The sequence below is a fragment of the Oncorhynchus keta genome, chromosome 26 (genome assembly GCF_023373465.1).
Source record: "Oncorhynchus keta strain PuntledgeMale-10-30-2019 chromosome 26, Oket_V2, whole genome shotgun sequence".
NCBI lineage: Eukaryota > Metazoa > Chordata > Actinopteri > Salmoniformes > Salmonidae > Oncorhynchus > Oncorhynchus keta.
The window spans coordinates 34,892,673-34,907,152 of NC_068446.1; the positions used below are offsets into that span (position 1 = coordinate 34,892,673).

The 14,480-nt window shown below is 43.1% G+C and overlaps 1 protein-coding gene across 7 annotated transcripts in view; it reads right to left on the minus strand.

Annotated features, from left to right (window-relative positions):
- The window catches only part of LOC118358779 (calcium-dependent secretion activator 2), a 274,241-nt gene that overhangs the window by 185,647 nt on the left and 74,114 nt on the right, over window positions 1-14,480 (minus strand). For all 7 annotated transcript variants that reach the window (XM_052480603.1, XM_052480605.1, XM_052480602.1 and 4 more), the window contains exon 3: window positions 3,869-4,201. In XM_052480603.1, the coding sequence (XP_052336563.1) occupies window positions 3,869-4,201 (333 nt within the window). The remainder of the gene's footprint in view (window positions 1-3,868; window positions 4,202-14,480) is intronic.

A 14,480-nucleotide genomic window follows, 5' to 3' on the forward strand; every position in this document is an offset into this window, starting at 1 on the left:
TCCTTACTGGGATCTACTGTAGATGCACTGGAATTCTGCAGCTGCAAGCAAACACTGACAAAAGATTGCGTAGAAACAACGTTATCCTCTGTTGGGCACTTCTTGGAGTTCATGTTACCATGATAAAATTAACATGTTAGTTGCATATACAGTACCAAAAAAATGAGAGCTTGTTCTCAACTGGCCAACCTGGTTAAATAAAGGTGAAATCATTTATTTTTATACAGTACAGTGCCTGGTAAGTCTACACAGCCCTTGCACAGTTGTCACATTTGCTGCCTTAAAATTTTATTTAAAAAATAACCGATGACTGGATTTTTCTTCCTACTGATCTACACGACTTACTCTACATTTTCAATGAAAAGAAAATATATATTCAACCTTTAAAATAATAAAGTAAGTAAGTAAAACCAAGTTGATGTCTTGATTGTGTGTAATACTTTGTGGCAGCACCTTTTCGCAGCAATGGCGAAGGTGCAATGAAGATGTCGGAAATCAGATATGACGTCATTGTTTTAGCGCTATCCACAGAGTTGGTTCAATGCGCCAATAAATCTTCACAATTGACTTTTGTGCTTTGCTGGCATCTTGGAGGTAAAAGTGGGACAATGTATACTGTGCTAATGATGATAGAAAAACAATCGTTAGAGTAATGTACAATACGGTGGACGTCGCCGTTGTTATGCACCTCCATTTCACTGGAAATCATTTTGAAGAAGATTCTAACAAGTCTTAGGCCAATTTACTGAGCTTGAGCATTTTTGACAAAAACAATGGATATGTTGTCCTAAGAGTTAGTAGAATCATATTCAAAATTATATAAAATGATACTTTTTTCACTTAAATGTAGGAAAAAGTAGGAAAAATAATATAATTTTAATCCAGGCAGGAAAATATGACAACTGTGCAAGGGGTGTGTAGACCTTCACTTGGCATTGTAATAGGCCCGAACTGAGCTGTGCCAATTTTCACCCTGATAGCTTGATAGAAACACTTGCTTGAAAACTAGTTACAGATTCATCATGTGGTTGTTATCAACCCATAGGTTTCATGCACACAACTGACCTTAGAAGGATAGAAAAATACATATGCATGCACACGTACACACACATTCCCACCTTTGTCGTCTTCATTTATTATTCTTGCAGTGCTAACCTGACTTTCTCTCACACAGCCATTCTAATCATTTCTATGACAACAAGGTATATGAAGCTACTAATCAAAGCCATCAATGACAGGTTTGAAGTCGACACATCTTTCCGAGAACGGTCCCAAAGTCCCACCTTTAAATGTTATTCCATTAACACTTTGGCAGAGGATACCAATCCTGTCTCTGATGGTACTTTCTGAAGTCAAATGGTAGACTAGAGGAATAGGCGGGCACGCCGAGGGCTTTGATGGAAAAAGTCTTGGGTGATTACACTGGGTTTGATTACATTGGCTGGCTGCATGTCTGTCTGGGCAGCTGCATGTCTGTCTGGGCAGCTTCCTGGTGCCTGAGAGGCAGAGGGGGAGAGAGAAGATTAGAAGCAGAATGAGAGGGAAAAGGAGTGAGAGAATAAGAGGGTGAGGGAGAAAGAAGGATATCTAAAAAGAGAAAGATGCAGAGAGAAACCAAGACAGAATTAGGATAGAAGAAGGGATGAAGATAACAGAAAGAGTGCGAAAGAGAAAGCTCAATATGAGAGCTGACGAGGGTCGGCTGCTTAGGCGAGCCAGTGCTGTGCGCCGTGTGTTAATTTATTAGCCTTTCCTGCCGGCTCACCTGCTCCCTCGCCTCCCCCTCACCTGTTCGCTCCGAGCACTAACGAGAGACGACAGGGGTGGCCCTTACGGCCCAACGCCAGGATGTGATCATTAGAGATGGAGGGGAGAAATGTCAAACTATCTACTCACACACACACACACACACACACTCTTCACCAGGGGGTTGCCACCCTCTCAAAGCAACTGCAGTCATCCACCTGCACACCTGAGCAATCTCATCCCTCTGTTTCTACATCCTCCTCTCTTTCTCCTCGTCTTTCTTTTACTCCACTGTCCTTTTCACTATCCCTCAATACATATTTGGTTTATGTCAAATATTTTAGCTTCTTTATTGAGATCCCTGTGTGGCTCTAGATCATTGCTGAGACATGTCAGAGGTGCCAGAGGTACCTCATAGATACTAAAAGGTATTTCAGTCTTCATACAGCTTGTGCGAAACACTCCAAAAATAGACTTGCATATTAAACAAATGTCTCATGAATGTGTGAATATAGAGGGAAGGAAAGCATATGAGAGGAAGAGAGCGACGTGACATTTCAAAATGTCTTCATTCTTTTGGAACTTCTGTGAGTGCAAGGTTTACTGTTAATTTTTATTGTTTATTTCACTTTTGTCTACTTCACTTGCTTTGGCAATATTAACGTATGTTTCCCATGCCAATAAAGCTCTTGAATTTAATTGAGAGAGAGAAAGGAGAAAACTTAAAGGCAGTCAAACAAATCAAACATATAATAGAATGTACAAACATTCACTCACATCCTCACCAAATCAGATTATGGTCACCCAGACCGATCTCTGCCCATTGCAAACACATTAAAGGCCTCAGTTCAACACATTGATGCAGGGTTGCCAGATCAATAGCTGGGAGAGCCTAATCAATGGGTCTTCATGCAGAGCATGGATCCAGCGAGAGGCATCCATAAATCTCTCTCATATATATGAGAAACAGATTTCAGCTTTAGATATGTCTTTCCTGAAAGAGGATGTTAACATCTCGCTCGCTCACTCACTCAGAGTACTGTCTTTTATACAGGCAAGGCCAAGGTGCACAACCACAGGGGTCAAGAGTCCATCAGCCATGAGATAGAAGAAGGATACCCCAATACATCGTTCAAGGATCATCTCCTCTCCATCTACCAACCATTAATGGACGATAAAACTGATCCAAGACCTGCTCTAACAAGCACTGTGTTATCTGCTAAGTGACCAGCAAAAATGGCATTGGTGAATAGCATAAAAGGAACAATGGGCCAGAAGGTTGCTATGGAGATGAGCCAATTGTCTGTTGTCTGCAGGTCTCATTATTATGGGAACACCATTAGCTTCTATAGACATTAGGACTGACAAGAACAGGCCTTAATCAAATTTACGGGAGGAATCAGGTCTAATTGAGTTCTTCACACAGCACATTATCTTAATGGGTGGCAATGTAATAATGAACAACACATTAGCACACATTTTTTTTGCAATAATTCTGAGGACAAACGTTCTATTCATCAACAAGCTAGGAAGTGGGATTGAAGTCATTTAATGGTTCCTGTGATTAGCCTCCCATTTTCAAGTCAAAAGAAGCTGCTCTAATCCCAGTACGAGTAACAATGGCATTTATTTCAAAATACGCCTTCAGATGAATAAGCCTAAATGGTTTACAGAGGACAGTAACCACTGATCACACCAACATACGCTTACTAGTTAAAGCCACCACTAATTGGTGCCATGGAAGACCCCCTGGAAACAGGTGAAGGGGAGGGAGGACATCCTTGCCTTAGTTGACAAGAGCACGCTGATTAAAAAGTCTCATCAGCCAATGACCTTTAAGATACGCATTCAAAGAGATCTGTGATTAGCTGGAGCCACCTGAGTTAAGGAAAGTGATCAAGGAAAGGACATTAGAGACTCACAGTTTCTGTTCTAATATCCCCGCTAGTATACCACATTGGGCATATTGCATCTTGATTATACAATGTATCCTAACATTAACAGTTTTGTAGTTACCTAGGAAGCACTTCAAACAATCTATTAATTGATAACAATTAAAATGTTATGTAGAGGGCAAAAAGTGTGTGGGCGCGTGTTTGTATGTACGTGATCCAATTCTCACCTGACAGGCGTTGTACAGCAGCTGGTGCTCAAACTTCTTGATGCCCAAAATCAGCTGGAACATCTCATACAGCTGCTCCTTACTGAGTATCAACTCGGACACGGCACTGAGGTGCATCCTCTGGGGCTGGCGCCGCAGGTCCTCATCCCCCCTGTAGATGGCGTCGTACTTGGCAATCCAGGAGCTCAGCACTGTCTCTTTGCTCAGGCCGTCGATCTCGGGCAAGCTGCGCACCCGGCGCTCAATGTTCTTCTTGAAGACGTCACGGAAGTCGCAGGCCGAGCAGCCGCCACTCTGCACCATCCTGGACACCCGCTCACTGTTCAGAAAACCCTGCACAGGAGGAAACCAGGGAGTGTAAGGATCCAGAAGTAAGCTAGACTAATGTAGCGCTGCTAAGTTAATGTAGCTATTTAACCCTTTACACTGGTACACGGGCTGAAAACAGCAGAGTTGGGCACTGATAAATGCCTAAATTGGAACACAGTGGTTGTACAGTAACATGCTATACTTGATGTCAGAACTCTGGGTCTGCACTTCACAGTGCTGTATGGGTTTTGACTAACAGCCGTTCTGAACTTGAGCGCGACAAGCAGTTGCTCCCATCCATCACGCTAATTGGGAAACTTTTGCTGCTTTTTTTTTATGTCTAAGTGAGGCAAATGCTTTAAATGAAGAGGACTCAATGCATTTTGAAAGATGAGATGTTAAGGATTGTAATACCGTTTTGAGTCTAAATGTGTACTTTACATTTCCATATCATTTAACTCATGTCATAGTGTCAACGTTTATGATCACTATGTTTGAGGTACAAGATAACATGTCGTCATCCTCTGGGTTATTCTGAACAGAATGAGCCTGTTTTTCCATTGTGAAGAACATTTGCCGCTGCACACGCACCTGAACACACTCCGTTCTATAAGCACCAAAATGATTATCCATTTCCCTGAATTGCATTGTGAAAGCCTAAACACCCTCAACTTAGCTAGTCATGTTGGCAATAGAATAGGCTTTAAAATGATGCCCACCTAACCCAGATTGCGATTTATAATGGACCATTTTTGGATTGGAGAAACAAAAATAGTAATTGTGTGATGGCAGGGATGCAGGTTTGTGTTCCAAACAAAATCATTACAAGTGTCTTCGCTCTAGTTCCTCAATGCCACCACTAGCAGAACAAAAAAAAACACTTTATAGTTGAAGGCTCTTCTTTGAGTCATAAAAATGAATTGAAATTACTTAGGAACTGTGTACACTTTGGAGAGGTGTGTGACCACTTGGAGACACCAGTTAGTCCTCGCACTCAAACGCTTGTCATTTGTTGCACAAACAGCACATTTTCCAGGAATATTCATACCATATTACTAATGTATCCTGGGTATTTTCAATACACTAAATGTAAAATGCAAAAAATCAACAGTGTAAAGTTTGGACTCCATCTTGTGTCAAGTGAACTGTTGTGGCCTCAACTTTGGTCTAATAATTTTCCCATAATCTCGTAACTGTTCCCTTTCAATTACTATCATGGTTATCCATATGCTTTTCTTATTGCTTCTGTACGAAACATTTCAATTTAGCCCTATCAATATATAGGCAAATTTGTTGCCATTGTTGCACTTTGTTATATTCCCTGATAACCTTACCAATGGCCATTACTCCAATGGTGCATGACACCAGAGTGTGACCTCCACTGTTCCCCGGGCGCCTAAGACGTGGATCTCAGCACCTCTTTGATTCAGAGGGGTTGGGTTAAATGCGGAAGACATTTCAGTTAAATCCATTCAGTTCTACAACTGACTAGGTATCCCCCTTTCCGTGTTGCATTTGAGAAACAGTATTTTCTTACATCCCACTATATACATGAGATACAAACATGAAAATAAGAAATGTTGATATACAATACAAAAATAAGTTAATATGGAACATAAGTAGATCAAGAAATGAAACAATAAAACAGTGTAGGTTGATTTAGCTCAGGGTAATCTCCTTACATAGGCTCCAGTGGTATTAAACTTGCAGGTTTTATGTCCAGCTCAGGGCAGGCAGAATGTGTTTCTTCCTCAGGGCTTTACCTGCAGACTCACTCGGATTCTGTCTGCTGGTAGTCATGACGCCTGGGAGGGGAGGATGAAGTTCACATGAAGTTCATGTTTTAAGGCTCACTCAAGGGTCTCGTCCGGATGTAGCCATTAGGGGAGGCTAATCTGTATTTCTATTTATCATGGAACCCCATTAGCTGCTGCCAAGGCGGGTTATACTGGCCTCTCTGCTTCAGAGAAGCTCCTGACTCTTCACATGGTGTGCGAGTGATATAACCCAGGCCCTGTGTCCCCAAGCGCTCTCATTTGGTATGTTCTGCAACCGTAAAAGCCTTGGGTTCATGCATGTTAACATCAGAAGCCTCCTCCCTAAGTTTACTTTATTCACTGCTTTAGCACACTCTGCCAACCCTAATGTCCTAGCCGTGTCTGAATCCCGACTTAGGAAAAAAACACCCTCCAAGGTTCTACACCCACCAAAAATTCTGAAATCTCCATTCCCAATTACAAAATGTTCCATCAAGACAGAACTGTTAAAGGGGGCGGAATTGCAATCTACTGTATAGAGAGCCTGCAGAGTTCTGTCATACTATCCAGGTCTATGCCAAAACAGTTCGAGCTTCCACTTTTAAAGATCCATCTCTCCAGAAAAAAGTCCCTCACTGTTGCCACTTGTTATAGACCCCCCTCAACTCCCAGCTGTGCCCTGGACACCATATGTGAGTTGATTTTCAAGGAAGATGGCGCCGGAGCAGATGGCTGACGTGTTACGGTCTCCTAACCAATTGTGCTATTGTGTGTTTTTTTTCACGACATATGTCAATTATTTTGTAAATAATGTTTCTGCAACCGTATCTTACGGCAGAAAAGAGCTTCTGGACATCTGGAAAGCGATCACTCACCTCAGATTAGACAAAGATTAAATAAATAATAAACTAGACGAGGTACGATCACGAATATCCTACCAACGGGACATCAAAAACTGTAATATCCTATGTTTGACGACATGGATATTCAGCTAGCGGAATATACGCTGCACCGGCAGGATAAAACAGTCAACTCCGATAAGAATAGGGGAGTGGTCTGTGTATATTTGTAAACAACAGCTGGTGCAAGAAATCTAAGGAAGTCTCTAGATGTTGCTCGCCTGAAGTAGAATATATTGTGATAAATTCCAGGCCACACTACTTGCCTAGAGTATTCTCAGCTATACTTTTTGTGGCTGTTTATTTACCACCACAGACAGATGCTGGCACTAAGACTTTACTCAGTCAGCTGTATGAGGAAATAAGCAAACAGGAAACCACTCACCCAGAGGCGGCGCTCCTAATGGCCGGAGACTTTTATGCAGGGAAATTTAAATCAGTTCTACCAAATCTCTATCAACATGTTAAATGTCCAACCAGGGTGGAAAATGTGTAGATCACCTGTACTCCACACACAGAGATGCGAACAAAAGCTCTCCCTCACCCTCCATTTGGTAAATCCGATGACAACTCTATCCTCCTGATTCCTGCTTCCTTGCCCTTTCCCACCTGGACAAAAGGAACACCTATGTGAGAATGCTGTTCATTGACTACAACTCAGCGTTCAACACCATAGTGCCCTCAAAGCTCATCAATAGACTAAGGAACCTGGGACTAAACACCTGCCTCTGCAACTGGATCCTGGACTTCCTGACGGGCCGCCCCCAGGTGGTGGAGGTAGGTAGCAACACATCTGCCACACTGATCCTCAACAATGGAGCTCCCCCGGGGTGCATGCTCAGTCCCCTCCCGAACTCCCTGCTCACCAACGTCTGCATGGCCAGGCACGACTCCAACACCATCATTAGGTTTGCAGACGACAACAGTGGTAGGCCCGATTACCGACAATGACGAGACAGCCTATAGGGAGGAGGTCAAAAACCTGGCCGGGTGATGGCAGAATAACAACCTATCCCTCAACGTAACCAATACTAAGGAGATGATTGTGGACTACAGGAAAAGGAGCAACGAGTATGTCCCCATTCTCATCCACGGGGCTGTAGTGAAGAAGGTTGAGAGCTTCATATTCCTTGGTGTCCACATCAACAACAAACTAGAATGGTCCCAACACACCAAGACAGTCGTGAAGAGGGCACGACAAAGCCTATTCCCCCTCAGGAAACTAAAAAGGGGTCCTGAGATGCATCCTGAGATCCTCAAAAGGTTCTACAACATCGAGAGCATCCTGACCGGTTGCATCACTGTCTGGTACGGTAATTGCTCGGCCTCCGACCACAAGGCCCAACAGAGGGTAGTGCGTACGGCCCAGTACATCACTGGGGCAAAGCTGCCTGCCATCCAGGACCCCTACACCAGGCGGTGTCAGAGGAAGGCCCTAAAAATGGTCAAAGACCCCAGTCATAGACTGTTCTCTCTACTACTGCATGGCAAGCAGTACCGGAGTGCCAAGTCTAAGACAAAAAGGCTACAACAGTTTTTACCCCCAAGCCATAAGACTCCTGAACAGGTAACCAAATGGTTACCCGGGCTATTTGCAGTGTGTGCCCCCTCCAACCCCTCTTTTACACTGCTTCTACTCTATGTTTATCTTATATGCATAGTCACTAACTATACATTCATGTACATACTACCTCAATTGGCCCGACCAACCAGTGCTCCCGCACATTGGCTAACCGGGCTATCTGCATTGTGTCCCACCACCCGCCAACCCCTCTTTTTACGCTACAGCTACTCTCTGTTCATCATATATGCATAATCACTTTAACCATACCTACATGTACATACTACCTCAATAAGCCTGACTAACCATTGTCTGTATATAGCCTTGCTACTCTTATTTTCAAATGTCTTTTTACTGTGGTTTTATTTCTTTACTTACACACACACACACACACACACACACACACACACACACACACCTTTTTTCGCACCTCCTCCCAGCTGCCCACTGCACTGAGACTAGGAAACACTGTCAACACTGATAAATCCACAATAATCAAGGGTTTCAATAAACATTTCTCTACGGCTGGCCATGCTTTCCACCTGGCTACCCCAACCCCGGCCAACTTGGCGGCGCTCCCCCGTTTCTCCTTCACCCAAATCCAGACAGCTGTGACGTTCTGAATGAGCTGCATAATCTGGATCCCTACAAATCAGCTGGGCTAGACAACCTGGACCCTCTCTTCCTAAAATTATCCGCCGTCATAACTGCAAACCCTATTACTAGTCTGTTCAACCGCTCTGGTAAATTCAATTGATTCAACATGATTTGGAAAGGAACATACCTGTCTATATAAGGTCACACAGTTGACAGTACATGTCAGAGCAAAAACCAAGCTATAAGGTCAAAGGAATTGCCTGTAGAGCCACGAAGCATAGATGTGGGACAGGGTGCCAACACATTTCTGCAGCATTGAAGGTCCCCAAGAACACAGCGGCCTCCATCATTCTTAAATGAATGTGGGACCACCAAGACTCTTTCAAGAGGTGGCCTCTGTGGAGATGGGAGAACCTTCTAGAAGGACAACCATCCCTGCAGCACTTCATCAAATCAGGCTTTTATGGTAGAGTGGCCAGACGGAAGCCACTCCTCAGTAAAAAGACACACGACAGCCTGCTTGGAGAAACAAGATTCTCTGGTCTGATGAAACCAATATTGAACTGTTTGGCCTGAATGCTAAGCATCATGTCTGGAGGAAGCCTGGCACTATCCCTACGGTGAAGCATGGTGGCGGCAGCATCATGCTGTGGGGATGTTTTTCAGCGGCAGGGACTGGGAGACTAGTCAGGATCAAGGCAAAGATGAACAGCGCAAAGTACAGTGATCCTTGATGAAAACCTGCGCCAGAGCGCTCAGGACCTCAGACAGGGCCGAAGGTTCATCTTCCAACAGGACAACAACCCTAAGCACACAGCCAAGAAAACGCAGGAGTGGCTTCAGGACAAGTCTCAATGTCCTTGAGTGACCCAGCCAGAGCCCGAACTTGAACCCGATTGAACATCTCTGGACAGACCAGAAAATAGCTGTGCAGCAACGCTCCACATCCAACCTGGTTGAGCTTGTGAAAGGATCTGCAGAGAAGAATGGGAGAAACTTCCCAAATACAGGTGTGCCAAGCTTGTAGCATCATATCCAAGAAGACTTGAGGCTGTAATCGTTGCCAAAGTAAAGGGTCTGAATACTTATGTAAATGTGATCGTTTTCTGTTTGATTCCGTTTCGGGAGGGACGGCATCTCTCTGTTTGATTCCGTTTCGGGAGGGACGGCTACGGCATCTCTCTGTTTGATTCCGTTTCGGGAGGGACGGCTACGGCATCTCAGTGAACATAGAGTTACCAGAGTGGAAACAGCAGATGAAGATGAATCGCAGCTCCTCGTGGGGAATAATGGTGCGGAACAAAAGCACTTTGTGTTGGGAAAACACAAACCAACAAAACAAATGTCTTTGTGTCAAGAGAAAAGCCATTTCCTGAGCCGGAGTGAGATTTCAGCATGGGGGGGGGGCACGAAGACTTTGTCGTGCCTAAACTCAAGGACAAGTTCTTCTGAAATGCAGTCAGGAAGAGAGCCAGGCTTCAGGAAGATAAATGGAGTTAACTGGTTAAAAGGTGGGTAGATGAAGGTGCCACTGGCATGAACTGCTAAAGGGGGTAATCTGGTTTATGAAAGCCAAGACAAGTTCCTTTATTTGAATCGCAGTTAGGCAAAGGAAGCAACAGTCCACCACATGCAGAGGGATGGCAAACTGACAAACAGGAGAAACACATTTTGCTAGACAAAGAGGGAGGAGGGAGGAGGTAGGCTAACAGATGTGAGTGTCACTAGCAGATAAGTTTGCTCGTGACTGATTGGTTTAAATTCAAGCTTATTTTGTGAGCCTGGTGCGATGCAGAGCTAGGCGAGTTTGGCTAATTGTTCAGCGATTCAACGACGGCTGTGTGGGGGCGGGGGGGGCTTATGTCAATGTACACTGAGTATACAAAACATTAAGAATGCCTGCTCTTTCCAAGACAGACTGACCGGGTGAATCCAGGTGAAAGCTATGAAGGGGAGGAAACAGGTTAATGAAGGATTTTTAGCTGTGCACGCCAATCAGAGGGCAAGACAAAGAATTGAAGTGCCTTTCAACAGGGTATGGTAGTAGGTGCCAGGCGCACCGGTTTGTGTCATGAACTGCAACACCACTGGGTATTTCACGCTCAACAGTATCCGTGTGTCAAGAATGGTCCACCAGCCAATAGACATCCAGCCAAATGACGCAACTGTGGGAAGTATTGGCATCAACATGGGAAACTTTTGACACCTTGTAGAGTCCATGCCCAGACAAATTGAGGCTATCCGGAGGGTAAAAAGTGGATGAAACTCAATATTAGGAAGGTGTTTCTAATCTTTGGTATACTCAGTATACATTATGTCAAGCCTCAATTCCAAGGCATGTCAAACCAAGTGTCTAAAGGTTTTCAATCCTCCCTTGTACTTGATTGATTAGTTGGAACTCCCCTCACCTCGTTGTCTTGGGTCTTAAATTGGACACAAAGGAAATAAAAACCAGTAGACACACGGCTGTCCAGGAAATAGGTTTCAGAGCCCTGGTTCTTCTCCACCAGAAAACCTGTTTAAAACCAGAAGATTGTCATTGTGATGCTAGGCGACATGGACCAAAATCTAAAGATTGCTTGAATTGATGCAGTAATGATACATTTATAACAATATGCATCCCTTTTTTCATTATTATTATTCTTTAAACTACTACTGGTGGTTTAATGGTTGTAGCCATCAATTGTCCCATTAACAATCACCCATATTAGCAAACTTATTTAATTTCAAACTTCACATTTCTCTAGTGTAGGTTACTTATCGTAATGAACGACATCAGCAAAATGCCTCCAATAAGTGATCGGTATGGTCGGTGTTGATAATTTTAGGTATATCATCCCAGCACTACATGTGCCATATTTTCCTCGCAGGAAGAATGTCCCAATAATAGTCAAACATTATAACCCTTCAATGTACATATTATGTTGTATACATAAATGGAAGCACTACAAAACTATTCCATGGTTCAGTGACGTATGAAGCAGCTTACTGATAAGACACTTGTTATCTTGATAGGTGTTTGAGATAATAGTCTTGTTCACCTAGGATACGAAGATAATGTGTGTGTATGTTAACATCAATGAAGCAGACCCCTTTCTAGCTCGTTAATGCAGCCCAACCCCAAGTCAGCATGCTCCTTTATAACAGCGGCAGGCTGAGCACCCAGGAAACAGTTGGATTTAGGGCAGGGGGCATCCCAAAAGGTCACCTCTGTCATGGTCATGGTCCCTGAAAAGACTCAACCAGCAGGGCCTTGCCAAGCCTACTATCCCTCTCTCCCTTCCGTCCCCACCCGTGGATCCCTGGTCGATGAGACTAACCGCTAAACCCAGCCCCACATTCAAACAACTTAGCTCCGCATCTGTGAGGGAAGCATCTAGGAGAGATCAATCCAGTAGAGTTGGAGGAATTCCAGAAGAGGGAGATGTTGTTTACACATAATTGAAATTTACCTAAATGTGATCTCATTAACCGGAAATACTGTACACTGAGTGTACAAAACATTAGGCACACCTTCCTAATATTGAGTTGCACCCCTTTTGTCCTCAGAACAGCCTCAATTCGTTGGAGCATGGACTCTACAAGGTGTCAAGGGTTCCACAGGGATGCTGGCCCATGTTTGGCAAATCTTACCACAATTCTATCCTTCTGATTCCTGCTTACAAGAAAACATTAAAGCAGGAAGCACCAGTGACTCAGTCTATAAAAAAAGTGTTCAGATGAAACAGATGCTAAACTACAGGACTGATTTGCTAACACAGACTGGAATATGTTCCAGGATTCTTCTGATGGCATTGAGGAGTACACCACATCAGTCAGGCCTTTCTAATCAATTTGGCTCGGGTATTCTGGAAGGATATTGACCTCATCTCGTCAGTAGAGGATGCCTGGTGGCTCTTCAAAAGTGATTTCCTCATCATCTTAAATAAGCATGCCCCTTTCAAAAACGATCCTCCATTGAGTAAAAAAAACAAACATGAGCTGTTGCTATAGATAAGGTGTTTGATTAATCATTTTCACCTCGAATAGAAGTAGAGGGACTTTAGTCAGATGTTGCTTGTTGTGAGCGCTGAGGGAACTTGATGCACTTGGCCAGATGATTCTGCATATTTGTTGCATTCTTCACATACGATTTGGCACAGTATTTGCAAATGTATACAGCTTTTCCTTCTACATTAGCTGCAGTGAAATGTCTCCACACATCAGATAGTGCCTGTGCCATTTTTGTGTAAAGATAAGAAAAAATGTGTAAAAAAACTAACAAATACAATTTCAAGTACAAATAGCTAAGCATTTAGTAAGATAAATGTTTTAAAATGAAACATGTATGGAAACAGGTGAACTAACACCAACCAACATGGTAGCAAAAACAAACTAGCAGAAATTGTTAACAAGTTATAAATTATTTAAACACTTTGCTGTAGGCTACTATTTACTAGTTAACAAAAAAAATCATGCATGTCATATAAAATATATTCACCCCACCCAGTATTGTAATCGTTAACTTACCAGAAAGCATGTAGTCCTTGGCTCAGACAGTGTAGTAGTGTGGGCTCAATAGCATCTCATTACTGTGCAAGATCTTGAGAATCAGCTGTACATGTGATGTAAGAATGCACAAGTGCATGCAGAGGGTTGCAATTCCATTGAATTGGGGATAGTTTAAACAAAATATTCCACAAGACCTAGAATTGCCTTATGTGTATCCCAAAAAAAGGTTTACTGTTATAAGCTAACTTTTTTTGATGAACATAAGCAAAATTCCCCAAAATTCCCAGGCTTAACTTCCCATGGAAAAATTCCAGAAATTTACGGGAAAGTTTCCAAACCTTTGGATCCCTAAACTCTACGCAGTGCATCACTTTTTCACGCTACTTTCCTGCTGTTGTGATAGGAAGAGAAAATTGAGAACACTGTAAATACTACAACATCACCACTTTGGAATCGAGGTGGTGTTCATTTTCAACATCAAACTACTCGGCTTACTCGCTTCAAGCATGAAAGGTAGGCTGGTAGACTCATCCGCCATACCTTACAAGCGCCAGTACATATGTTTGAGTTCACGTCATGACCCCCTTTGTTGCTAAATCGAATGAAATGCCTTCGTCTTGGTAATTGTGGTGGCCTCTGAGGGTTCAAAATGCTTTATGGCTAATGCCTCCATTTTGTGCGGTGGCACAAATGTCACCCATTATTACTAATGAATTGGCCGCCAAGGGGTTTCCTCTCTCCCTGTTGCTCTACTTAATTAGGGGTTTAAAATCTCATTCAATTATTTATAACCAACAGTGCAGAGTTCCACTTTTATTCCTCAGTTAAGAGATTAATAAAATATGCTTTGTTTGCAGTTGTATAATTATAGCTAATATCTGCATAAATTAATCTACTGAGGAAGATGGAAGCAGATTTGACAGCCTGGCTGGAAAAATAACACTGAAGCAGAGAGAGATGGCTGGCAGGTTTGGAGCTCATGGGTTTTAACTGCAAAC